The sequence below is a fragment of the Haplochromis burtoni genome, unplaced genomic scaffold (genome assembly GCF_018398535.1).
Source record: "Haplochromis burtoni strain Fernald_Lab_line unplaced genomic scaffold, NCSU_Asbu1 Contig_46, whole genome shotgun sequence".
NCBI classification, from domain to species: Eukaryota; Metazoa; Chordata; class Actinopteri; order Cichliformes; family Cichlidae; genus Haplochromis; species Haplochromis burtoni.
The window spans coordinates 2,344,038-2,369,984 of NW_024582407.1; the positions used below are offsets into that span (position 1 = coordinate 2,344,038).

Below are 25,947 nucleotides of genomic sequence, written 5' to 3' on the forward strand. Positions count from 1 at the left end.
CCTAATAATTATGCACACCTGATATAGGGTGTTGATGTCATTAGACCACACCCCTTCTCATTACAGAGATGCACATCACCTAATATGCTTAATTGGTAGGAGGCTTTCGAGCCTCATTTGCCTAATAATTCTGCACTCCCTATATTACCGACTTCCACGCAAGACTCCTAGTGGCTGTATGTAGTTATTTTTGGCTTAGCTTGTTTCTCCTGCTTGTTGACCTACACTTAACCAGTCTAACACAGAATAGTTAGTAAGTTCTTCTATTTCTCTTGTTTAATAATGGTCACCAAACATTTTGTAGTTGTATTTTTGCTGTCTTCTGGAGATGATAATGTACTTGTATCTGATGGTGGTTAAAACAAAGAAAGTACATTTTAAGACAATAAGAGTACTTGCATAAACTGTATTCGTTCTTGACTTCACCTTGGTGTAATGAAGCCTTACAGCAGTGCTGGCAGTGTTTGTTTGTTTTTTTGTTGACAAAATGAACATGGCTGATACTCTGCAGACAGGAAAGCCATGTGGGCTGTGTAATTTAGATAAACGGTTTAAAATGTGTTTTATATATACGTGTGTGTGTTGGGGGGGACTTTTTTTTTTTTTTAAAAGCAGTTTCAGAGTATGTCTATCACCCTGTCGATCTCTTTATCTGTTTTCGTTCTTTCCTCCTGTAAAATATTTTGATGTTGTTCAGTGCCTCTGGCTGAAAAAAAAAATATCTGCGTTTGGATGTTATGCAAGGTGCTAAGTGAGCTTTGCTTTCATTAGAATGAACGTGCATTTGCAAAGTCAGAACGCTGTTGGGTACTAAAATTAAGATGAAGTCGTCTCTGTATCTGTAAACCTGCGTGATTTGAATGACTGTTCTCTGAATAAATTTGAAAACACACTTCAGGTTTTCAGTCACTTTGTACTTTCCATACCACAAGTAACTTCATTTTCAGTTCAAATGCCATCTGCTTTCTCTTCCTGCCTCTGCTACACTTTTTGCTTTGTAAGCACAAGTGTGTGAGCGCTGCCGGCTACTGTTTGTTCTATATGTTATCTTCACTAACTCAATCTTGTAATTTCCCCCAGTATGGTTTGAAGTCATCCGGAAAGCCGCTGTAGGGTTTTGTTTTGTTTTTTTCGTCTTTTGTCTTACAGTTTTTAAATCCAAATTTTAAATGAACAAATGGAAGGTGGGGACTACAGCAGGGCTTGCAAAGCAGTTTGCATAATCAGTGTTTTTTATTTTACTTTAATTTATGTCTTGGGTTTGGGCTTTTTGTTTTGTTTTGGTTGGTTGCAGTGGGATGTGGCCTTGTTGGTGAAAACTGTTAAGTTGCTGGTGTCTTATGGTATTTATCTGTAGTGCTCAATACTAAAAGCCTTCTGCATTTTCAGTGTCAGATCTGTAAACGGTGTTGAAACTGTTAGAAACACTTTCATTTCATTTTCTTAGTATGTGCATGTGTCAGATTGTGGTGACAACCCTCAGCCGCCAATTTTACTGTTGCGGTTGTCACTTCTTTACAGTGTGTATGCTCCCACCAGTGATTTTTCTTTCACTCTCAACATCACAGCTAAACGTTTAAATTTGCCTCCGTGGGCGGGTATTACTTTGTGAATGTGATTGAATGTCTGTTCACAGAGGAAGGAAAACTGATATGTACGTGTTATATATATTTTTTTTGGGGGGGGGGGGGGGGGGGGATGTCTCCTCCTCCTCTTCTTAAATGTACAATGTGACTCATAACTCTCGTGGCATGTTCAGTAACTCCCATGAGATTTAAAATCATTAAATCAGCTTTGAAACTGAGGTACACTGACCTTTTTTTTTTTTTTTTTTTTTTTTTTTAAACTCTTGTTTGAATGAACACATCTAGCTTTATTTGTATTGTCAGGGAAATTAACAGACTTCAAAGCATCGTCATGCCATGTGCGTCTAATTGACATATGCCTCAAACCAGAAAATGCTTCATAATTTATAAATAAATCTAACTTAATTTATTAGTAGCTGGCATGGACGTTTGGAGGGAAGTGTGGTTAACCGTGCAGTGTGATGAAGCATGTCTGTTGTAGGTGTGGTAAAGTGTCAGGCCTGTATAAGCATGCTCTGGGTAAAGAATTTCTATTGAGATTTAATTAGTCATGCTTTTAAATGAGTTTTGTGCAATGCTGCAAATGTATGCTTTTTTTTTTTTTTTTTTTTTTTGGTGCTGCAGATTATATCAGCGAAGTGTTTGTTCTGTTTTTTTTGATGGTCTTGTTTATAAACATTGGTACGGTCCTGCACTTTGCTCGCAATCTTTTGAGCTTCTGACAGTCTTCACAGTTATGTGGGGTACTGTGCCAGAGTGACTCACCCTTTCTCATTTCCTAGTTTATATCTTCACATCCTCTTGTTCTATCTTAGTCCCTCCCTCTCACCCGAGAAGCAGATGGAGGCACAAGGCAGCAGGAACATAAGACGTCCTTACTTTCATTTGTCACTCTGACATAAATATTTTTTTATACACTTTTGTTTTGGCAGTTTTCTTAGCTAATTATTGATTTTATAGCTGTCTGGAGGCTCCTGGTGGCAGAACAATCCGTGTGTCTGTGTGTATCAATGCACTGTCACAGTGACTTGCAGAAGGCACTGCAGATCTGACCATTGTTTTCTCACGGCCTTGTCTGTCTGTATGCTTCTGAGCTTCTGACAGTCTTTACAGTTAAGGGGGGTACTGTGTCAGAGTGACCTTCAGCTCTTTCTCATATCCCAGTTTACATCTTGGCATTCTCTTGTTATTTCTTAGCACTCCCCACACAAAATATAAACAGATTTCCTTAACATTTGTTATGTGTAGTTATTCAACACCTCTAACTAAGCTAATCTTAAAATGCGGTTTAAAAATAATCTTGTTTTACAGTCATGGCAAGTGTTGGATTGGTCATTTATGCTGTGCCCTACTCTCCGCTCCTCCTCCACATTGAAAGGTTCGAGTTGAGGGGGTTTGAGTATCTGACTAGGATGCCCCCTGGCAGCCTACTGAGTAAGATGATCTGGGCACATCGGGAGGAGGCTCTGGGGCCTCCACTCTCCTTTGTCCTCCTGATTTATTTTAAGAATTGAATCATCTCTCAGGAAGGCAGATATAGGACAAGTGGAGCTAAACAGGCACAAATTAGAACAAAGGAAACCACACAGAAATTGTTCCATCAGCAGTATCAGGTGCACTAGTTTTCACACTATGCCCTCTAGTGGTTTGTGAGTGTAAGTGAATGGCAGTGTGACGGCTGAGAGAGAAACTGTTTAGTAACTAAATGTTCATGAAGTCTTTAATGTATAGGGAAACTAAAATCATCAATTGGGGAGTAAATGTTGAATCAATAGGCTAATGCTTCCCAAAACAACACATTTCTAACAGTGATTTGCTGATTTTGCCTTTTTTTTTCTCCACAGTGCTGCCACCAGTGAATGTAACCCTTCAGTGTCGGAATTTCCATAACGTGCTGAAGTGGAGCTACCCTGAAGACACAACTGGGCTCTTATTCAGATTGGACATTGGCGCATTTCTATAGTATGAATTTTGTCTTTTGCTTACCAGCCAGTCTGTCTTGAGATGCTTTAAAACAAACTAAAATAACAACTCTGAAAATTAAGTTTAATTACACATACTATGAAAATTATTGAAGTCGGATGGAGACAAATCATCAAAGTGCTTTTTCTGGTTTTGCTGGTTATTGGATACAGAGGGAGAAAAACATGTTTTGAGGATCTTAATTGTTCAAATATAAATAATTAATATTTCAAAGATTGGTGCGATTGTGGTGCACTATTATGTCACAACAAGAATGTTAGGTTAGAAACCTTAAGTTGTGTGTATGCTCATTACAGCTGATAAGCACTCCTGATACCTTGCGTTGTGCTATGGCCTTTCTCTGTTGGAGAGTATATTAATTATGAGCCCTGGCAACATTTTACCTTCATACTATAAAAAATGTAAATTATAGGCCCTGAAAGTACATAGGAATCGTACAGCATTTTGAACGTCTTAATTTGAAATATATGTTTGAACCTAGATGAACACTCAAAGTACAGGAGTGATCTACATGAAATTTAATGTTAAAACAATCAAATCAGTTTTAAATCCACTTCAGTTGTCTTAATCTAAAACCTTTCTTTTTTTCCTATAGCACATTTTCAGTTTCTGTGTTATGGGATACAGTGGTCCCTCATTTACTCCACAGGAGTTACATTCTAAAAATAACCCATGATAGGTGAAATCCGCGAAGTAGCCAACTTTATTTTTTGAAATTATTATAGATGTTGTAAGACTTAAAGCCCCTCACTACACACTTTATACGCTTTTCTTTTTCTTTTTTTCCACAGTGTATTGTATTCTGTGTCCTGATTGGCTGTAGACCAGATTTGAACTTTTGAGAGTGTTTTTTTGAGCCTCTAAAAAAGGTACACTACAGTTGTCCTCATAGGATTACATACTCTGGTTCTACTTCAGAGACTATCAGTGATAATACAAAAACTTTGTATAAGAAAAAAAAAATGGATAAAAATGTATTTAAAACGGTTACGGTTTTTGTGAAAGCCCATAATATAAAACTAAAATTGTGCACTTCAGTTCAGGTGTACAGAGGCAAATATCTGTCATTATTCACTTATCAACCTAAGCGTATATATACACTGTCAATCAGAAGTGTGTTTCAAGCTGCAATAAAGATAAAGTCTTTTTATTTTTTTAATTGCAGTCTACTGTATTTTTAATGTCACTCAAGAGTTATTTGCTTGTTAAGGTCTCTTCAAAGTTTTTAATTACATTTTCTCATTTGTTTCTTCAGTCCCCCTGACAGTCGCATGTGGATGACTCCAGCTCTTCAAACCGATCTGTCGTTCCTCTCACACCCAAAAGACAGCTATTATGTCGCCGTAACTGCTGTGGTTAACGGTAGTGAGTCTGAACCTGCCCCGTCAGACGATGGAATCACTTTCAGCTATTTCCACGAAAATTCAGTTGGAACAAAGTGTGAGTGTGTGTGAGTGTGTGTGTGTGTGTGTGTGTCTGTCTGTGTGTGTGTGTATAAGGACAATATATATTTGTGTATTTATTTTTATTTGTCTTTATCTGTCACATATATATGTGTGTTTACATAAAGAATCTCTAAATAGAGAGAAATATAGATTTATATAAAAATAAATAAACAACTATGCATTGTTTTTGACCATAGCTTAAAGAGTTCACACACTATCACAGAATTTCACACAGACATAATATCTCAAATTCAAAAGGTCACGTTAATTGTGATATAGTAAGGTTCATTATTAAACACCATAGCTCAAGAAGGGATGGGTAACATTTGATCAAATGCTGAACTTCTGACCGTACTTGTAATCAAAAGTGACTTCTGATTAAAACTTGTTGGTCCTGTTGGTTTCCAGGTTATTTGGATCTTCCACCTGTTAACGTCACGGCCCAGCGAGATAACAAGGTCCATATCAGCTTTGAGAATCCCATTTTCTTTCATTGCCAAAAGATGAAAAAAAATAGAAAGAAATGTTTTAAAAACAATGACAGCCTGGATTCTTTCTTTAAAGTCAAGATCCTCAATCAGGTCAGTTCTGTCTTCCTTTTTTCTTTTTCTTTTCTCCTTTAAAGCAAACATATTAAGGAATTGTTACAAAGTTGAACAAACAGTAAAAAAAAATTTCATATGTGGTCATCAGAAACAGGACATACTGATGCTGCATCACTAGTTAATGCCAAGAAAATGTTGCTAGCTATCCAGAAACTTTGGATTTCACCAATGTCAGGAAATCGTTTTGTCTCGTTAGCTGCTAGAAATATGTTAGCATCAGTTTTGAATTGCGCCTTTGGGGAGGTAGCATGAGCATAATTCATAAAGTGTATTTTAAACTAGAGTCAATTAAATCTCACTTATAACGAATGCGTTAAAAAGCAAAGTGCTTTTTGTTGCACACCAAATTTTTTTGTAGGAAGAACACTAAGCAAGCTCCTGCATTTTGGTTTGTTTTTTGTTAAGGCCCTTTGAAAACATAATACTGGTCATGTCTTTACTATAACACAGCTAAACTCAGAAATATAGTGGCATAAAATAGACATTTTTATGTTTGATTTATTTCTTCTTCTTCCTGCTTGTAACAAAATATTTTTCTGCTGTAAAGCTCAATTTTGGATCTCAAATTCATAAATACGTCTTTGTTTCTTAGCCTGTTGGTATGACATCCCATTAGACATCCCATTATTTTATTTTTTTAATAGTTTTTTGGGTGGATTTGAAAAGGAGAGTAAATACATATTATATGATACTTTGCTGTCATAGTCAGCCATACACATAACATTTCCTGGCCTCGTGTAAAAATATTTGTGTCGGTGTTATATTTGTTGTTATATTTTATGTTATATTTTATTCAAAATTCTTGTGTGTGCAGACCTACTCATTTAACTGTGAAGAAAGAGTGTGTGAGAAGACACTGCCAGTGGATGCAGCACAACAGGAACACTGTGTGAACATCACCGGACTAACATCACAAGGAATATTGGTTAAATCTACACAACTCTACTGTGCCGAGCCATTCCACAAACCATTACAAAGCAGTTGAGTAAAATCTTTTCTTTCTTTCTTGTTTCTTAAGGTTTTCTCATCGCTTTTCTTAAGAGCAGTAAACAATTTATGATTTACTCAAACTGCCATTGTGGGGAGCACAGTTGACATTTCTTACGCCTACCTTTTCTTTTGTGTAAAATAAGAGATGGTAAGAAGAACTGAACACAGCCTCTAACAACATGGCTTCAATTCCAATCACGCTGTTTTTCATGTGACTGCACGTTGTTTGTAGTGTGAGTGCAACGACATTTCCATGAAACACTGCACCCATGGTATTCTGTCTGGGTTTTAAACAGCTCATCAAAATATTAGGAAAAAAAATTCCTGAGTAGATTTGAAAAAAGCTGGTTTAACAAAAATGAGCTTGCAAAAAACAAGCAAGGAAAATTACCTTTATCAGGTGATAGTCATTAAAATAAAGACATTTAAAACTAACAAAATGGGAACCAAAGGTTTTTGGGGGTTTTTTTTTTTTGGGGGGGGGGGGTTATATCCCTCAGGCAGTGACTTCCTTTGATTAATGACATTCTTTTCTGTTATTTAACTAAAAAGAAAAAGAAAAGTTTAGGAGAGCACAATAAATCTGAGCTACCTATAGACAGTTTAAAAGATGTAATCAACACTGGAGTTTAAGGAGGAGGAGGAGGTGTTTCAGAGGAAGCGGGAACTTGTTAGCATCATGGGCTCATCCTGTCAGAATGAGAATGAACAGTCATCAGTCACAAGTTTCTCGTTTTATTTGAATAATCAGATGTAATCAGCACCATGATGTCAGTTGAGCAATTCAGGCATTTGAGGCCTGAGTTGTCAGCCTGTTGGAATTCTGTGGATAAAGCTTGTTTCATAGTGCGACCAGGATTTATAAATTGGACTTTTATTCAGTATGTCAACAGGAAATAAGTGAAAAGTTGGTTTCCCATTGTCTTCTGTAGGACCAGAAGTCTTTTTACAACCACAGGTATCAACCACAGATTTAAGGCACTTTGGCGCTGGCTTTACTTTATAGATGCAAAAGCTACATCCATATTTTATACGTTTTATGGAGCTACCACAGGGGTGGGTGTGTGTATTTGTGTACAGCTGTTTTACTGTAAAAGAAAAAAGAAAAAGAAATTCTCCCTCTATTTCTCTGTCTTGTCCAGATTTTACCGCCGTCTACGTCGTGAGTGTTATACTGGCTGTGGCTACATTCGGGGTGATCCTGTTCATGGCATACCAAAAACTTACCAAGCCTAGAACTTCTTCTTTCATCAAACCTTGGGTAATCTCAATCTACCAGCTCTAATTACATTACACAGGAGTTATTTAAAGTTTGTAGTTGTTAAAATAATGTATCCCCACTGAAGGTGGAGGGGGATTTAAATTTCAGCACATACTGAGTAGTTGTTCTTTGTGTCTAGATCCCTAAACCCTCTATCTGGAACACGAGTACACCCGAATCGGTGACTGTTGACCCTGTGGAGTGTTTAGAGAGGTGTGATGAAGTGGAGCCTTCCTCGCCCACACCTTTACTCCCACAGAAAGAAGAGGAGGACAGGACCGGAATTACCGATTATGACTTCCGCTTGCCCATCGGGGTGTCGGACAATGGAGATATGTCTAATGTCATAGAGGAGGGGCAACCAAATGGGGAGGGTCCTGGTTACATGGTAGGCAACACCGATTTAGGTGATGAGGATCCTGGTTCTGGTGATGAGGATCCTGGTTCTGGTTATGAGAGGCGTGATACAGTGGTGGTGGCGCTGGGTCCAGATGAATTGGCTAAGGGCTACCGAGGCCCAGTCACATCTGAGTAAATGTAAGGCTACATATAAGTTAGCACCAGATGTTGTTCACAGGATCTCACATTTTGAAAATGTGAAAAGACTTGGTGACACGTGTAAATGCCTGATCAGTATGAGTGCCCATATGTGCGATTAGACTGAGGAGCTTCTTATGCTGGAAATCTACCTGTTTACCTGTAAGGGTTATTTGTCTTAGTCAGGGTTAATAGAAAAGCTGAATGCATTATTATGTTATGTTTCTGCACAGGCTAAATCCCATTTAAAAGAATTGTAAAGTAAAACTATTAATTTCATCTTTTTCCTCATGACGAGGCCTCAGTAGTGGAAGCACTTGAAATGTTACAGGGAACTTTGGGCTTAAAAGACGTAAAGAGGAAATTGAAATCCTGTTTACATTCCTGCCTTACATCATAGATCATCAGGGTGACAGAAACCATCCAATAATCAGACGCATCCAAAAATGAATGGTGGCTCCTATACAATAACACACACTGTAAATATTTGTGTAATACAGTCCATATATCTGTGGGCATCTCATATACAAGCATATTTGGCAGTTATTGAGCCAGGTAGTCAGAATACTGGATTTGCTCTGGAGACTCTTGATGATTACTTGCACTTTCTTTTTCTATCTGATTCATTTCTTTCCCTTTTATGCTTGTGTTATATTAGTTAGAAATCAGTTTGTATATTATGACATTTATACATTAAATGAGGCGTGTGCTTTAGCTTTTCTTCATGGAAGATGTGGTTGAAGGGAATATATGGGAAATGTATGATTTGTTTTGTTTTTTTCTTTACAAACAGCAAAAAATTCAAATGTAAAATGCTTTTTGTTGCACAACAAAAAATGTAATGGTGCTTAACAAATTTCTTAGACCACCTGTCATTAAAAACTAGAAGTCACACATTTTTATAAATTTGTTACACTTATGTAAAACTAAAAATCATATTGTTATTTATTAGGCAAATAACAAACTGAACTCATGTTCTTATACCCAACTTTGGGCCAGCACACTGGGCATCTTTGAAAAGTTGGAACTTAATCAGGTATAACAATCAAATACTGAAACGAATTAATCTGTACAGTAATGCAAGTCAGTTACTGTAATTCGCCGTTTTACTCCTCCACACACTGGTAGACTAACAGTTATAGAAAAAGTTTTTTAGTTACTACCAGAACAGCTGTGGAACCTTACATTAGCTGATCTAATAAACAAAAGCACTTACAACACTTTTCTGCTTTGGTTTTTCAATTTTCAGGAAGAATGTGCTTTTTCTTGTTTATTCTTTTTTTGTGCAACATTTTATTGTCCTTAAATTTCACATGACAAAGGTTGGGTCTAATTACCAGTTTAAAGGGACTGTATGATTGCAGTTTGTTCTTATGTGATGTTTTTGTTTATTGTTTGTTTATTTTAACTTGCCAAACAATTCAACCCTTGCACTAGATTATTTTTTTAATGTGCCTTTCTTAAACAGACAATGGAGAATAGTGAAAATGGCATGCTGTGAAGGTCCAGCTACAATCAAACCTAGAACTCATTACAGTGACATGCTCTATACCCAATAATGCTGTGCTTTTTATCTGATTATCCCTTGTAATAACATACTTCATATATAAAAAGTAATACAATGTGGTTATTTCATTATGTCCAATTTACTAATGCCGTTTAATGCACTTGTCTGGTCTCCGTTGTGCAATTTCAATAAATTGTGGAACTGTGTGAATTTGCATCTGTCCTGTTCTTATAAAGGCAGTTAATCTATGTGACAGATTAACTGACGTTAATGTCAAACATCATGCAACAATTTTATGCTGTTACTGTACGTGGATATTACGCATTAAGGAAGGGAAGTTGACATTTGCAGTGTCATTATGTTGATTGTTTATTGTAGTGGGGCCTACAGTAGTAGTATAAATCACTTTATCAGTTTTTGTCACCATGTAAGGGAAGAAATGCTCATGCCTGTGGTATTTTGACATTTAAGCTGCCCAAGCTGTTCCTCGGCATCCAGTAACACCAGTAACAGGCGGGGGACCTCCTTTGTGTTTGTGTGTCTGTTGTGTTTCCTTCCTCTTTGCTTTGTGTGGGTAAAATGGACACCTTCTTTTTATTCTGCCGGTAACAGATTTCATTATCTGTGTCTTCACAGGTTTATCAGATGAATTCCTGCAAAACCAAATCCAAGTTAAAAAAAACGTGTTTTATGTGCTGAAATCAATTTCAGTTGAAATTTAGTTTTAACAAAGTTGATATAGCCAAAATGTATTTTATGTCAATTACAGCCTGTTTGTATTCATCCTTCTTCTTAAAACAAAATGCCACTATTACCAATTATAACCAGATCTTTTAACCGTAACTTTTAACTCTTTACCATTTATCCATTTATTTAAATGCTACTGTTGCCTTTTTATTCTCTATTAATTTCACCCATTTAACCATTTGCCTGCTGCACTTTTCACACATTACTTTTAGGCCCTTGTTGCTACCTTATAGTGTCACCATTTAACCATTACTTTTAGAAGCAAGTACTCATAGCCTTTATTCTTAAGAGCTTTAAAAAGCTATTAGACTCCATTAGACTTGTTCAAATAAATGGAGCTTTTAACACCCTAAGGTTAATTAAGGAGTTCCACAGGGTTTTGTACCAGGCCCAGTTGTATTTACATTATACATGTTTTAGGCAGTGTTGTACATCTTCACTGATATGCAATGATACCCAGCTGCAGATATCTATAAAGCCCAGTGAGACACCAATTCGACTGCAAGAATGTGTTAAAGACAAAAAGGCCTGAATGACTAAAACTTATAAATTCAGATACTTTAAGAGGTTTGTTTTGTTTTTTTAATCACGATTTCAGAGTTGGTGTGTTCGATTTGCTTTTAACTTCAAAATTCAATGGATGTAATTTACATTTGTATATTTCTTGCTCTCAGCTACTTTAACCTTTCACCCACAGCATTTAAGCTTTTACTATTTGCTACTTATTAGGCTACTTTGCTGACATCTAATATTAGCTTTTGAAGTGCGTATGTTTGTCTGTTTTACCTGCTTTAATATTTTACCAAATGCGTTTCATCTTTTCTCCATTGATCTATTACTAGTATCCAGAATTTATCCTTTACTTTATTCAACTTCTTATTTTGTTTTGTTATTTGTTTTTACTTTTAGATGCTATCTCATGTGTTGCATATACTTTGTTTATTGAAACACTATTTGATTCAATAGATATAAGCTTACACATTTTACTGCTATGTTTAACTTTTGCCATTTCTTTACATACGTAGTTAATTAGTTGCTTATTTATTACTTCCAGGAACATATTGTCCATGACACTTTTACCACATTCAATATTAATAGCTAACAAATTAAATGAGCTTAACATTTACACATACCATGTAGCTGCTTAATATGTATTTGTTACTTTTTTCAAACTTTCATCTGCATATCCACAAATTGTAGCTTTCAGCTTTAAATTTGTTGTTAAACAGTATGTTTCATTTTTTTTTCAATTACTTTTAACTATTTCAAATGTTAATTTCCACTTACGTTTTTCGCAACTACTTTAATATGTAGTAGAGTGTAACCAGTTATCGGTATACCAGTTAATTAGTATAAAAAAACGTTTTATATTTTGTTTTGTTTTAAATTAAATTAATATTTTTCAAATCCTGAAAGGCTGCTGAAGGGTTTGCCCCTGTGCTAAATTATGAAGAAAAAGAAAAGATGAAGTCTAGCTGCAATAATGTCAAATAAAATAATAAAGTAATTTGCATAGGTTCATGTTCTGCATTACCTAATAACAGCTGCTATAAATACTCACTGGTGGCAATATACCTGATAATGAACACAGAGTGGAAATATGAAGTGTGATGAAAAGGGGCAGGTCATGCATAGGAAATCATTATGTAACAGATTTCCAGTAAACTCTTACACAAGGATTAGCATTGCTTATAACTGGGTAGACCAGAAATGGGGCAGTGTGGTAATCCTCCTGAACGACAGGGAACCAACAAAGGCCTTAGCAGGAGTAACCTACATCTGGGTTTCTAAAGGTGTTTCCATGTTGACACTGAGATTAATGGGAAATGCACCATTTCACACAATGCACTGCATTATACAGAACTGTGCAAAAGTAGTGAGTTAACCCAATTCTTCTAAAGAGCCAGAGTTTCTTGTATTTTAAAAAACAAACAAACAAACAAACAAAGTGATCTTGAGCAATAGATTACTTAAATTCTCCAGTCTTTCTAAATGACCATGTCTGTGTTTTTGCTTCAATATTGGCTGGTTTTTCATTTATTTTTAGATGAGGTGGGAATCACCAGACACCCACATTATTATTATTATTATTATTATTATTATTAGCACAATATTTCACTCACAATATGAAATTAATGTGACTTTTAACATTTTCCAATATGCTGACCAAGTTTCCTGTTATACAGTAATGTAACCAGAATGCAACCAACAGCCAGCCAGTTGAGTTCCCTCACGTTGTGCTCACTGACAAAGATGGCAACATGTTAGAAAACTGTCTGCATTTAGAAAATAGACCATATTTATTTGCAAACCTTCAACAATCTCCCTGAAAGTGATTTTAGTCAATCCAAGGCAGACAGCGACTTCTTTTGGAAAGTTCACCTCTTATCAGGTAACCCGTTGAATGGCTTTGGACAACTATTTAGTCGCCACAATCTGTCACAGAATGTGAAGAAATTCAACACAGTCACCACGCAGCCACTTATTCTAGATGCAATGAAGTTGCTGTCCTATTTTTGCTGGGGTGTCTAAGCCATTAGCTTCGAATAAGTTTCCTTAGCTAATGTTATCTCGGAAGGAGTAGTATTCCCAGAGTATTTTAATTTATTTAATAAAATATCAATATTTGGTGTCCTTGTATTGACACAATTTTGCCAAACAAAATATTGAAATTTTAAGTTGTGTTGATGTTTTTCACCCAATTTTTTTTATTTTCAAATTTTAGTCCAGTCCTTGAACGTGCCCACACTTATCAATTGGCCAGTTTTAAATCAGAGCCTTCTACACTTTGTTATTGCCAGCCTATCACAAAGGCATACAATCTGATTTCTTTAGTGAATATACAAAAATGCCAAAGATAACAGTTTGGCAGGCATAAAGTGGTATTTTCTGCCAACAAAGTGATTTGTAAAGAGCTATAAGGTGAAAACTTCTGTCCCTAAAAAAATTGAGGAAACTGGATAAGTGCTGAAAAAGAAGTTGCACTGCTAAAAAATGGAATAATGAACACAGAAAGGTGCCATCAGATTGTGGTACCAACAATACATCGCAAGCATCAGATTGGCAACAGCTTAATTTTTAAGCATGACCGAAATCCCAAACACACTGCTGATGCAGTAAAAGCAGTTTAGAAGGAGTTTCAGTAAACCCATTTTCCTAGCAGAATACAAAGAATGAGGGGGGACTCAAGTATCCTCAGGTTTACTGCTATTGTAAGAGCTTTGTGTCTTTTGTGTTTTAAAATTGACTTCGGCAGGAATGACCCAGAAAAGTCATGATATTCAATACTTTAGCACACATTTGGGTGGCACACAAGTAACGTGATCTGACACTTTTTTGTTTTGGATCCTTTTGTACGATTTGTAAAAAACACAGGAAAAAAAAACATCTTATTACATCAAATAAGTAACATTATATCCTATATCTGTCTCCTAAATGCCATAAAAGGAAGGGGAAGGGGGAAGTTGATGGCATGTTAAAGGCAAGGGTGTTTCCAACAGCACCAGTCCAGTGTGGCTCGTTGTGAACATTTGCACGTTGGTCGTCCACAAACCACATAAACACCATGACATCTCTCCTGCTTGGAGCAGCGCTGCTGGGCAACTTGGGCATCTCTGTCACAGCACAAGGTAACTTCTTAGAATTTATTTCTCTGTATTTTTATTTCCATGTAAAACATGTGGTTTAGGGCTGTTCTTGATCTAAAGTTAGGCTGATTTACATCTGCCTCACCTCACTGCTCCCATAATGAAACCAAGAAGTATAACTTTACTGGTGCCACAGAAAACCAAACCAACCAATAGCAGAACTTACAGCATCTTCTGCTAGAAATCTACTTTTTCATTACCTTTTCCCTAGTCTAAAATTCATTAGTAAATCCTGAACAACTGAAACACACTTTTTGAGTGATTATCAAAGTCTAGACTTGTTGAAATAAAGAATGAAGTGTAATGTTATTGTTGGGAGTGAAAACAAAGTTGGTCCGACGCTGCTGTGGTTGTTCAGAAAGAACAACAGACAAAGGTGTGAGAAAAAGATGATTTTTGCCATGAGAATTATTTGTATTGTTTTGTGTGTTCGTTTTATTTTATTTTATTTTTATTTATTTATTTTTACTAATAATTTAACTGTAGTGTGTTAAGTTTGGACAGGAGCTGCTGTTGATCTTTTAGAAATGTTAAAAGCATCTTCTTCTTTGCAAGTTGCCCTCTATAAAATCCATGCAGCGTAATGTGAAAAGCTTCGAAAACTCTTACTAAATTCTGGGGTTCAGTGCCTTTCAGAGTGTAAAATTAACAGATTTTATATGTTGTCATTTACCTTTACAGTATTTACTATACTATTATTCTGTGTATGTGATCATTATCTTTACTATGTTTCTGAATAATACACATTAGTATGGACATTCTCTTTGCATAAACCCAGACTGTTCTTCATTATGTTTTCACACTTCCAGTGATACTGCCTCGACCCAGCCAGGTGAGGTTTGACTCAGTGGACTATAAAAACATCCTGAACTGGACTCCACCCACCACGAACTCTTCTCTGCAGTACAACGTCCAGTGGAAGATGTGAGAGGACACACACACACACACACGTGCAGGTGCGTGGTTTTGCCTAGTTTTAAGTACGCAAGAGTCTTTTAGACTTTTTTGTCCTTCATGGTCTTGCAAATTTTCAAATTAAAGGCTTTCTTTCGGCGGGGAACCTTTGCTTTTTTTGCTTTTTTTTTGTTCTTTTTTTCTTTTTTGTTGTTTTTTCGGCAATTGAGTTTTTTTGCGTTTAGGTTGGACTTTCTTGGTTTGGCTTCCTTGGGTTAAGTTCTTGCTTGTTGCCCGGAGGTTCTTGCCTTGTTTTTTTTTTTTGTTTTTTTTTGGGGTTGGGTTTGGTTTTTGTTTTGTTTTCTATATTCGGTTTTGTTTCGCTTGGTCTGGTTTCGATTTGATTCGATTCAATTTTCACTGAGACAGTCAGAAACATAATTCTGATCATTTGTCAGTACATATCCATATTTTTTAGTATCTAGGTATAAAAACAAAGCTGACACTTGTCAGACTTCATCGGAGGTGTAAGCATCACAGCAGACACCTTTGTAACGGAGGATAAACCAAAGACAAACATGAAGGAGATTTTCGAGTCCTGGCTTTTTATAGCAGATAACCGCCTTAAAATAATCTGCAGCAGATCAAAAACGGAAGAAAATCATGAATCAATATATGAACATTACCTGATGCTGCTGAAGTGAAGCAGAGCAAAGTTATGGAGGTTTTTATTAGAGACACAACTAAGCCTTTGCAGTTTGGCATAATTTGTAAAAGTTTACATTTCTTCGGTATTGAACAGCAGAAATGAGGCTTTCTTGTCAGCGGTCATTTTTGAAAAAGACTAAACAAAACAGCGGCCGACAGCGCTGAACACAAGAGTAGATTGGTGCGAATAAGCCAGCGAATAATGCAGAAAACTGAGATTTGAGATCGGAAACTGGTCTCGAAGTACACCGAGAGAGAGAGAGCTGTGGAGGAAGTGTGATTTTATGGTGGTGGAAGCAAAACTGCAAAAGTAAGAGGGAATTCATGACGACGTTTTTCAAACTTGAAATGTAGTTTTGATCTTCTTGCTGTTGGTTCAATGAATTTCGGAAACCTGCAGCTTCTGAATCTGTGAGATGTCAGCAGCAGAACTCTAGAAAAGATGTGAATGTTTAACATGAATCCAATTGGAGTGTAGAATATTTCTAATCTGAGTATCAGAGTCAGAGTATCTGTGTTAATATTATTCCAGCACCCTCAGTAGGATGCTGGGTAGGTTGCATAGGATGAAATAACCATCCTCTGTGTTTATGTCTTCTCCCTCAGTTATGGCGAGCCCGAGTGGATCGATGTGCCAGGCTGTCAAAAGATCCGGAAGCACCACTGTGACCTCAGCGACATGACCTCTGAGCCCAGAGAGTGGTACTACGCCAGAGTTGGTGCTGTGTCTGTGGCCACCAGCAGCAAATCAGCCTGGGCCCTCTCCCCCAGATTCAGCCCGCGTTGGGACAGTGAGTGTTTACACAACTTCTCGCATCATTGTCTGCATCCTCTTTCCGTTCGTTCTCACTTCCCCAAACTGATGCTGAACGTATGGCAGCAAGCACAGCCTGAAGCCAGGTGCACAGACACTCATGAGCTGGTTCAGCTATTTAAATAGAGCATAACAAAGATCTAAGTTAAGTTAAAAAATGCTCTCTCCAAACTATATATAACTAATGTCAGATAAAAAAAAAGCTCCAAAGTTCAGGTTGCATTGTCTTGCAATCCAATCACAGTCACATGACTTCTTTAGACTTCCCTAAGTTAAAAACAACAGTAGCATACTCTCCGCTGCTTCCTCTCTTTTCCTCTGCGTTGCTTCACGCTCTCACAACTGTGTGTTCATCGCTCTGCGGATAAGCTCAAAGAAATTTGTTTCCCATGCAGCCAAAATCAGCCCCCCTGTGCTGAGACTGAATGTAACCGAACAACCAGCCATTGTGGTCCGAGTGAAGCCCCCCCGAGACCTGGTCCGGAAGCTGCACAGCAATTTGTACTACAAGATCTACTTAACACACCCCAGTGGAGAAGAAGTACGCACACACACTCACACCAAACACCCTGCTGCACATCCATCTCCACACTGATTAGGCCGGGTTTATTTTAGACTCATTACATCCTGAATGTAATTCCATGGGAAAACTGTGTTTGATTTGTGCACTTGTGATAAATTAATCACACTTAATTGGGAATTTAAGTCAGAACAGCTGAACATGCTGAAATCTCTACATTTCCCCAATTTTAGCACACGTTTCAACATTTAAGAATGAAATAATAATCAATAATCGCTGCATTTTCTCTATGATAAGCACCGGATTGCATCTTTTTTTCTCCAGGTTTCACTGTAAACATTAGTAAATTATTCATTGTCAATTCATTCCTCGCTGTTTGTGACACTCAAATACTCACTTTAGAGAAGGTGGCGTGCAGTTTTTTTTCCACAAACACAAACAGTTGCCGTCACAGCAGTATGCAAAAATTAATTTGTTTTTTTTCCCCCGGAGCTTAGAACAAATAAAATTGAAAGGTTACAGTGGAATCGGTGCACAGTTCCAAAATAGAGAAGGAAGAAGAGGAAGAGCAGCAAAAGATGATTGACAAAACAAGAACAACAACAAAAAGAAGAACAAAACAATTTGCATTTTTTCCGCCTGTAGTTCTTGAAATTTTCTGTCAAACTGCACCACCTGTTGCTTCCAGCCGCCCGTTACCGCTGAGGGCTGGTGGACACTCACTGTCTCTCTCTTTATCTCTCTCTCCTTTAGGAGGTGTTTGACATGAAGTGCTGTTCTCACAAGCTGACTCTGAAGGACCTGAATCACAGAGAAGAATACTGCCTCCAAGCTCAGATCGTCCTCCCTCTGCAGGGCAAGCACAGCGCCCGCAGCTCTCTGAAATGCGTCACTACCCTCTGACAACACAGGTATGAAAACACATTCCCTCATATCACATCATTGCATCGTATCATGTCGTGCCGGCTGCAGGGTAGAGATGTATGTAGCTCCTGTAGATCGTTACCACATAGGCAGATTCCTGCCACAGCGCAAAGCCGCCATATCTGTGAGAAACTGTTGCAGGTGTGTGTTTTAGTTGCCTGCACACCGACCCGTTGGAGAGTATTGTTGATGACCAACAATACTGCTGCAACAAAAGATCACCCGGATGAGACGTCTAGTATCATTTGTCACATCACAATCGCCCGAGGCTTTGAGATAGAGGGAGGGAGGGGAAAGAAACACCCTGGAGGAGTAATCCTATCATGAGTCTGTACATGATGACAGTAATTACCCCAGCTCACCCCACCCTTTTCACCATATTTAGATCTTTTAGAGAGACAAAACAGAACTGCTCCGTTTGCTGATTTCCTTCTCTCTGCATTTCGTTGCCTTGTACTTGTGACATGTGCAATGACAATAAAGTTGAATTCTATTCTCTTTTCTGCAGACACAGCATCGGCCATCCCTTCAGCTTTAAATATCCATCGCTACCTCGACGGCCACAGCCACACACATCCGTGCAAGTAAAAGTGATGCACTTTATTGTACAAAGCATTAAAGGCCTCATATGAAGGCAAACTTTCACGTTCACCGGAAGAGGATTGCTTTTGTTTTTTTAAACTTAAAGAGTATTTTTTTAAATTTTTTCTATTCATGGCAAAATATTCTGAACTCACAGGCAGCTTTTCCTCTCCATAAATCATAAAAATATTATTGCAATCTGGTGTGCTCGTTCACACATGGTCAAGATATATTTTCAACTTATGTCTGTTTCCTCATACCTCTCGCACGCAGTCCAGCAGTGAGGATCAGCGAATGCTGCTTTAACGTCTTTAAGAGAGCTTTTTGTAAAGAAAAAAAACTCTGCTAAAAGAAAACTGTATGAGAATGTACTGTGCCAAATGTATCACACTACAAATAAAATCCACTGTTGAAATTGACCTCCGTCCTGTAAGTTGGACCCTTTTTGTACAAACAGTAAAGCTGGTGGTGTTTTCGCAGTTTTCTCATCGTCTTCTCCTCTTTGTATTTTATTGCCTACAAAGGTATAGTGTTACGCCTATTTGTGCAGCCATGAATATATAGGTTTTTTTTAATTAAAGCTCAGTAATATGCAGAAACAGCAACTTTGATTCTAGTGGGTTTTTTTCTGGTGTTACTCTGTTGTGGTAGTTTAGATTTATTCCAAGATGACAGTGAATACAAACTTAAAGGACAGAGTCACCATAGTGGTGCCTTCAGATTTCAAGAGTCAGACTTTTTAACTTTTGCTAGGAGTCTACATAATACTTTGAAATATAGGGGGAAAAAACCCTACGATATTTTTTATACTTATGTGTCGTATAATAATATAATCTGTGCACTTAGCTTGCTTGTTAAGGAAGATTTAAAAGTAGCGACTGAACCCTCTGAGGTCATCAGGGGTGACTGACTTGCAGTTGAGCTTCAAACCATGTGTTTTTGATGGTTGTCTAAGAATGATTACTTTTTCTTTTACCCTGAATGGCAGGACTTTGGAAAATAATAATACAAATCCATGTTCTGATGGTGTAGGTCTGGGCTTTGGGTCTTCACCAACAGTAGCTTCACTTCACTGCGTCAGAAATTATTTTAGTCTTGTGTTGTTGCTACTTTCACATTCATAGCTGTGAAAAAAAAGACCATCTCATGAACTTTACTGTCTTGCTTTTGAATCTGGGCCCTGTCCTTTAACCATCCAGTCTTTGTGCCACACTTTGGTGGGTTTGCTTCTGTAGGCAGAGGCAGCTTTCAGCTTTTTGAGGGTTTCACAGCATCTTCGGGAACTTTTGAACATGATGCAGAACTACTAGTTGAATTGAATCCCCATAAATCATCTTCAGATGACACAAAAAACTGAAATTATATTTTAAACTGTGTTTGGAAAAAAAAAAAAAGGAAAAAAAAGACAAACCAATGACATTAGTCTTGACTTAGACTTTATTGAAAACATTGATAAACTGGATACTCTTCATCAATCAGGCATGAAATGACAAATACTGTAATGATATCAAACAGCGCTCACTGAAACAGACGTACTCTAATCTCAATGTGACACAGTCAGCGTGACACGTGTTCAGTGATTTAAAGGAAGCACTGCATTTAACAGGAAGTTCTCATTTGATTGGGAGGGCGGTGGGTCTTTCAGCTACAGTGCTTCACACTGAGGATCTTTGTGGCGTTTTCATGTGGAGTCGCCTTCTTTGTAGGAACTCCTCACTAGCAGCTAGTTCATTTAGTAGTTTTGGTCCTGAGGACTGAGAGGCCTTAGTGCTGATAGAGCTGAATTTTGGTCCTGTAGCCACACAGCCTGAATGTGCAGTGTCTGGATTCACGAATATTATTGCTGCAGTTTGTAAAATATATTGGCATGTGTGTCTGGGAATGTTTCAGGTCTGCAGTGTTATAGCAGCAGTGCATGCTGGTGTTTAAAGATGCCCTTAATTTATTTCATTTTTAACAGCCCTATGATCAGTAAGGCCCTTTACAGTGTTTAGAGCTGCTCTGAATTCAGTGGTCATAAAACACAGCAACACAGGAAATGATAAAATGCCACAGTGAGATACACATGAGCAATCAGTTATATTTACACCATTTGGAAATTCATATCTTTTAGTAAATGAATACTTGAGTGGGCCACTTTTATATTCAATTTACTCACTAAACAATTACAGGTGGCATTGGGTCCAGCATGTATCCTTCATTATCAGCTCTGCATACTGTCAAGTTCACACAAGTCTGGAAGAAACATGTTGACAAATCAACATTCAAAGCCCTTTGTGAATACTGAGGAAAACTAGCATGATCATGAAAGGCAAACGGTGTCTTGACTCGGAATATTTTCTAAATGCAAAAACCTTTTGCTTAACATTGTATAAAAAGTGTACAAAGAGAAACAAATACAACCGACAACCTGACTCAACTAAACGTTAAAACCAGTTACATGTAACAGCGCTATCACAGAATCAAACCAACCAAAGTGGGGCTGATTTCTATGACTGAGTGACCGAGCTTTTAAACGACAAAGCTGAAAGGCACACATTTATCAGGTTTACAGTACAAGTATTGCAGTTTTGTGCAGTTGATGCTCTAAACGGTAAGTAAACACTCTCCTGTGTGCACATTTATGGGCTTTGTAGAAATCCTAAACATCCAAGCAGTTTATTTGGGTTTTCCCTCACATGAACATTCACGGCTGATGCGTTCCTCCCGCTCTGCTGCAGTGTGCCAAATAAAGACAATTTTAACAAAGAAAAAACATCTATAAATACTCCATATTCCATATTATCAACACATGACCACAACTCCTAAATGAGAAGATTCCAGGTCTGCTTTGTAGGACTTCCAGTTTTCTACCCGCATTCAGGGAATTCTGGGTGGAAACACACATGCGTCTCTACCCGGGTCCAGTATGTAATCTACCTCGAGACAGCGTGGCCTCATGGTAACACGTGACGTAGTCCAGAAATGTGATCTGTTCCTGTGTACTCACGGACAGCAATTAAATATGTGACAGTAACCCCGACTGCAAAACTCAAGTGTTTCAAAAGGAAGTGTAACAGAGCTTTAAAACAAGGCTCAGCTGTTTTATTTGAACCTAAACCACAATCTGTGTTTAAACCTAAACCTAAGATTTTGGTCTGAATCTTAACCATACAAACATGAATCGTGTCTCTTAAGTGAATGCCACCATCTTCCCCTTCCTAGTGTGGACTACACTACAATTTGTAATCATGAACCTCATCATAAACTCTCCTCAGACTGTGTGGCAGATGTTTTTGTGCATACAAACAAACAAACAAACAAACAAAAAAGAAAACATTTTTCTTCATGAAAACAAATTAACAGACACATTTCTCGACTACTCCACGGACTCTTCGAAAACCCCAATCTATTGCCCAAGAACAAACTGTACTGCAGCATTGCTGCCTCAGTCATGAAACAGCATTAATGCCATATAAAAGAAAACAAAACTGCCAGCATTAGGCCGATAAAGGATTAAAAGAAATATTTACAAACAAGGCATAGTATATTTTTGTTCAATGTTTTAAGGGTACATGCATGCATGATTTTTAAGTCAAATTTTTTTTTAAAAAATCTAAAAGCGTGATCACACTTTTTTGAAACTGACATGGAATGTGTGTCCTGTTGGTTTCTAAGGTAAGGTCAAGTCTCTTCATATTAAATTACCTATAAAAATATATATATAAATAAAAAGGTGAGGGTATTGTGTTGAGAAAGCTGCAGCAGCGGTCAACGTTTAGCTGCACCGATAGAACGAGAAAGGAAAAGGGTGGGGGGTGACAAGAGCGAGGAAAGGATGGGGAAACAAAGGCAGCAGTCAAGCACCGAGATGATCACAGGAAGAGCTGCTGATCCATCTCTGGAAAGTTCTGCCTTGGTTTCAGAACCCCGTGTGTGTGTGTACTAGAAAGAAACACACTGGAACACCTGTGACTCAGGAATTTTCTAAAAGCCTCAGACTCTGTTGCAGTCTAGAACATAGATATGTGCTAGAACTGCGACAAAGCCGTTTCTATCGCTCTGTATAGAACTTCATCAAATAGAAACAAAGGCAGCCTGCTTCTAAACCCTCCAGGAGTTCTGTGTGTGTAAGTTCTGAACATTCTAGGCTGTGAGCAACAAGCTACAACCACCAGCAAGCAGCTCGCTTCTCGAGACTTCTAAGAGAGGAACTCTTTGTCCAGCTCAAAGACAGAGGGCCGTGCAGGAGAGCTTTGAATGCGGCAGAGCGGCACGGTGCAGTCTCGTTTCTGGCCCTCGGTGTCCATGTCCAGCAGGGAGCAGCCCATCCCTACCTCTGAGGACAGCATCACGTTTAGGTTCTGCGCCGTCTTTTCTCCGGAATAGTGACCCAGGGAGTAGCTTTTGTTGCGTCCTCGCAGCAGAGCCCAGGTGTGGGGTTTGGCCCTGAGTGACACTGGCCGCGGTCTTGTGAAGGCCTCTCCACCAGAGGGTTTTTCTGGCCCTCCATCGTTCTCTTGTTTCTCCTGCTTCTTTTGTGTGACTGGAGGAGGCAGAGCGGGCAGGCCATTGGCTGTGAACAAACAGGGAGATGCATTTTTGGAGTGGGAATCCTTTTTAAACCTGTATATACAAGTTTTCTCACTTTTTGTTAGTTACTCACTGTTGTGGTTGGTGGTGTATTTCTTTCTGCGTAGACGTGCTGCTGGGTTGTGGTTGGTCTGCTCTGGCGGCTGGCTTTGGGTTTGCACCGCTGTCTGCGTTTTAGCTGCAGTCTTGTTACTCTGGCCTTCTGGAACTGCTGCTGGGCTGCATCTGGATGGCTCTGTGTGATGATTGACAGCCACATGCTCAGCCTTCACAGGGTTAGACTCCGACATCTCCGCTTCAGACTGTAAGAGACACTTGGTGGAGTTGTACTCCATGATGGCTGACATGGAAATAAGATTGACAGGTTGGGGGGAGTTGTGGTTTGACGTTCCCTCGTCTTTACGGGAGCGACCGCTTGGTGGTGAGGTGCTGCGGCGGAAACGGGTTGCGCGTTGAAACAGGCCCTCTTTCTTTTTCTTCTCTTTCTCCTCTTTCGGGGGCTCGCAGTCTTCGCCAGCAGCTGAGTTTTTCAGGGCTTCCCTGATGTCATAACCGAGCACAACCGAAGCCAGCAGCGAACCGCAGCCATACAGCACAGCGTCGGTCTTGCGGCGACCTGATGTCCTTTTCAGGCTGTTGGTTGGTGTAAGCTGTGGGGTAGTTGAGGTGGATGAAGTGGATGTGGTGGTATATGGGTCGTCTGGAGTCTCTGGTTGGCCGCTCTGACCTGCTAATCCCACTCCAGCATCTCCTGTCACGCAGTTTCCACCAGGGCAAATCTGAGTCTGCTGCTCGTCCCTCCACAGAGGTAGATCGATGTACACCTGGTTGGGGAACTTGAGCTGCTTTGGTTTGGAGCTGCTGTCAGAACATTCCTGGGAGAAAGTCTCATCTTTACTGTTCCCTGCTAAAAACACAGGAGTGGAAATATCAATAAATACCTGCTCCTTATAAATCCAAGCACCATTTAAACAAATTTAATGTCACCACAGTTTTAGCTCACCTTGTTCGGCAAACAGGGCAGCAAGAGGGACAGACTTCTGGGACTTCACCAGGCTGGTGGACCACGGGTTACTGCCATCTGACAGAGGACGCACTCTATAAAAAGAATTATTAGTGAGGTACACTGCAGAATTAGTTACATATCTAAAGAAAAACAAATGCACTGTAACTGTGCAGACATCTGGCCACAAAGACTGAAGATGCTCTTTCATGCACCACGCTGACCACAAGGTCGAGCAAAATTAGTGCTGCATAGGCTGTTCCATATCATTACTATGTCATCTTTTGAGGCGACAGTGTCTTCGTGTGTGCTATATGCATCGGCTTCCTGTCATTCTACTTTTCTATTTGTGACACATATGTGTGTCACACTGTGCCCATGCGATCCAACCATTATTGGACGGATGATTTTCAGAGTGCAGCACAGTGCGTGCCACTTTCCATCCTCTTACTATAATGATCTATAATGATAAAGAGGCGATGAGGTATATACAGACAGATGATCATGTGCTACGCATGATCATCTGTCTGTATATACCTCATCGCCTCTTTAACAGGTTGGCCAATCTGAGCGAAACTTTGCACAAACATTATCACACGTACAGAGATTATTAACATCTAAATATTTTTTATAAAAGGACTGATTATAAATTACAATTGTTTAGATTTTTGTATATATTATGCTCACTTCACCATCCCTGTGCGAATGCAATGTTACATTTTCTAACAGAACGTTTTTTGTTTTGTTTTTTTAAATTGTATGAGACTTTGAGATATTTGACCATCTGCACTGCAGTCCTTTAGAGAAGCATACAAATGATGAGTTCTTTAGTTTTTTTTGGACTCTGCAAATGTAGCATGAATCAGATACACAAAGAAGAGTCAAAAACTATTTTATCACTTTGAAAATTTGACTTAGACAAGTTTGTTTTGAAGTCTTCAACTACACAGTGCGAGTAAAACGTGACTGTCCTGCTTTTTTTCCTGTGTGTAAACACACTTCACCTCTGAGCGGCAGCAGGCCTCTCTTTGCTCTGTACTGAACTGGGTCCCCAGGTTCTTCCTTTCTTCTTGATTCCCTTTTTCACGTCATCAAACTCCTCTGGCCTGAAGGGGGAGCTGCGGCCCCACGTACGGTTGCTCTCATCTTGAGTAACTGTAAATGCAGGGATTGTTAAGTTTTACAAATAAACAAACCAATCAATCAACTCCTGCAAGCTGCTGTTGACCAAAAGACAGTCCTCACACGAAATATGGACTAGACATGTTAGTAGGATTATTAAATGTTTTCTGCCGTCTGTACAATCCTGGTATTAATCAATCCATAGAAGCATTATGAAGTACAGTGGTCCCTCGTTTATCGCGGGGGTTACGTTCCAAAAATAAACCGCGATAGGTGAACTCCACGAAGTAGCCAACTTTATTTTTACAATTATTATAGATGTTTTAAGGCTGTAAAACCCCTTGCTACACACTTTATACACTTTTCTCAGACAGATATGAACATTTTCACACTTTTCTCTCTTGTTTAAATACTCTCAAAGTTCAAACCTTTGTAGAAAAATAAGTCCAGTATTATAGAATGACACCAAAGGCTCCCGCGGTTGCCTTTGATGGTGCAAA

General features: G+C 38.6%; 3 protein-coding genes across 4 annotated transcripts in view; 2 read left to right on the plus strand and 1 right to left on the minus strand.

Annotated features, from left to right (window-relative positions):
* The window catches only part of ifngr1l (interferon gamma receptor 1-like), a 20,628-nt gene extending 10,509 nt beyond the window's left edge, over positions 1-10,119 (plus strand). The window contains exons 2-7 of the mRNA NM_001361162.1: positions 3,431-3,548; positions 4,825-5,009; positions 5,423-5,595; positions 6,434-6,599; positions 7,752-7,870; positions 8,010-10,119. Of these exons, the coding sequence (NP_001348091.1) occupies positions 3,431-3,548; positions 4,825-5,009; positions 5,423-5,595; positions 6,434-6,599; positions 7,752-7,870; positions 8,010-8,405 (1,157 nt within the window). The 3' untranslated portion in view covers positions 8,406-10,119. The remainder of the gene's footprint in view (positions 1-3,430; positions 3,549-4,824; positions 5,010-5,422; positions 5,596-6,433; positions 6,600-7,751; positions 7,871-8,009) is intronic.
* A 121-nt stretch (positions 10,120-10,240) lies between these two features.
* il22ra2 (interleukin 22 receptor, alpha 2) lies at positions 10,241-20,133 on the plus strand. Its single transcript, XM_005930506.3, has 6 exons — positions 10,241-14,290; positions 15,118-15,232; positions 16,517-16,701; positions 17,120-17,265; positions 17,998-18,155; positions 18,677-20,133. Exons 1-5 carry the CDS (start codon positions 14,227-14,229, stop codon positions 18,145-18,147), a joined length of 660 nt encoding a protein of 219 aa, XP_005930568.1. The 5' UTR covers positions 10,241-14,226; the 3' UTR covers positions 18,148-18,155; positions 18,677-20,133.
* Positions 20,134-20,169: 36 nt separating this feature from the next.
* The window catches only part of map3k21 (mitogen-activated protein kinase kinase kinase 21), a 28,842-nt gene continuing 23,064 nt past the window's right edge, over positions 20,170-25,947 (minus strand). The window contains exons 7-10 of one of the 2 annotated variants that reach the window (XM_005930502.3): positions 25,330-25,480; positions 24,326-24,420; positions 23,396-24,226; positions 20,170-23,305 (exon numbers count right to left, since the gene is read on the minus strand). In XM_005930502.3, coding sequence (XP_005930564.1) covers positions 22,932-23,305; positions 23,396-24,226; positions 24,326-24,420; positions 25,330-25,480 — 1,451 coding nt within the window. In that variant the 3' untranslated portion in view covers positions 20,170-22,931. Of the gene's footprint in view, positions 23,306-23,395; positions 24,230-24,325; positions 24,421-25,329; positions 25,481-25,947 lie in introns of both variants that reach the window. The other variant, XM_005930501.3, reaches the window with a different exon arrangement.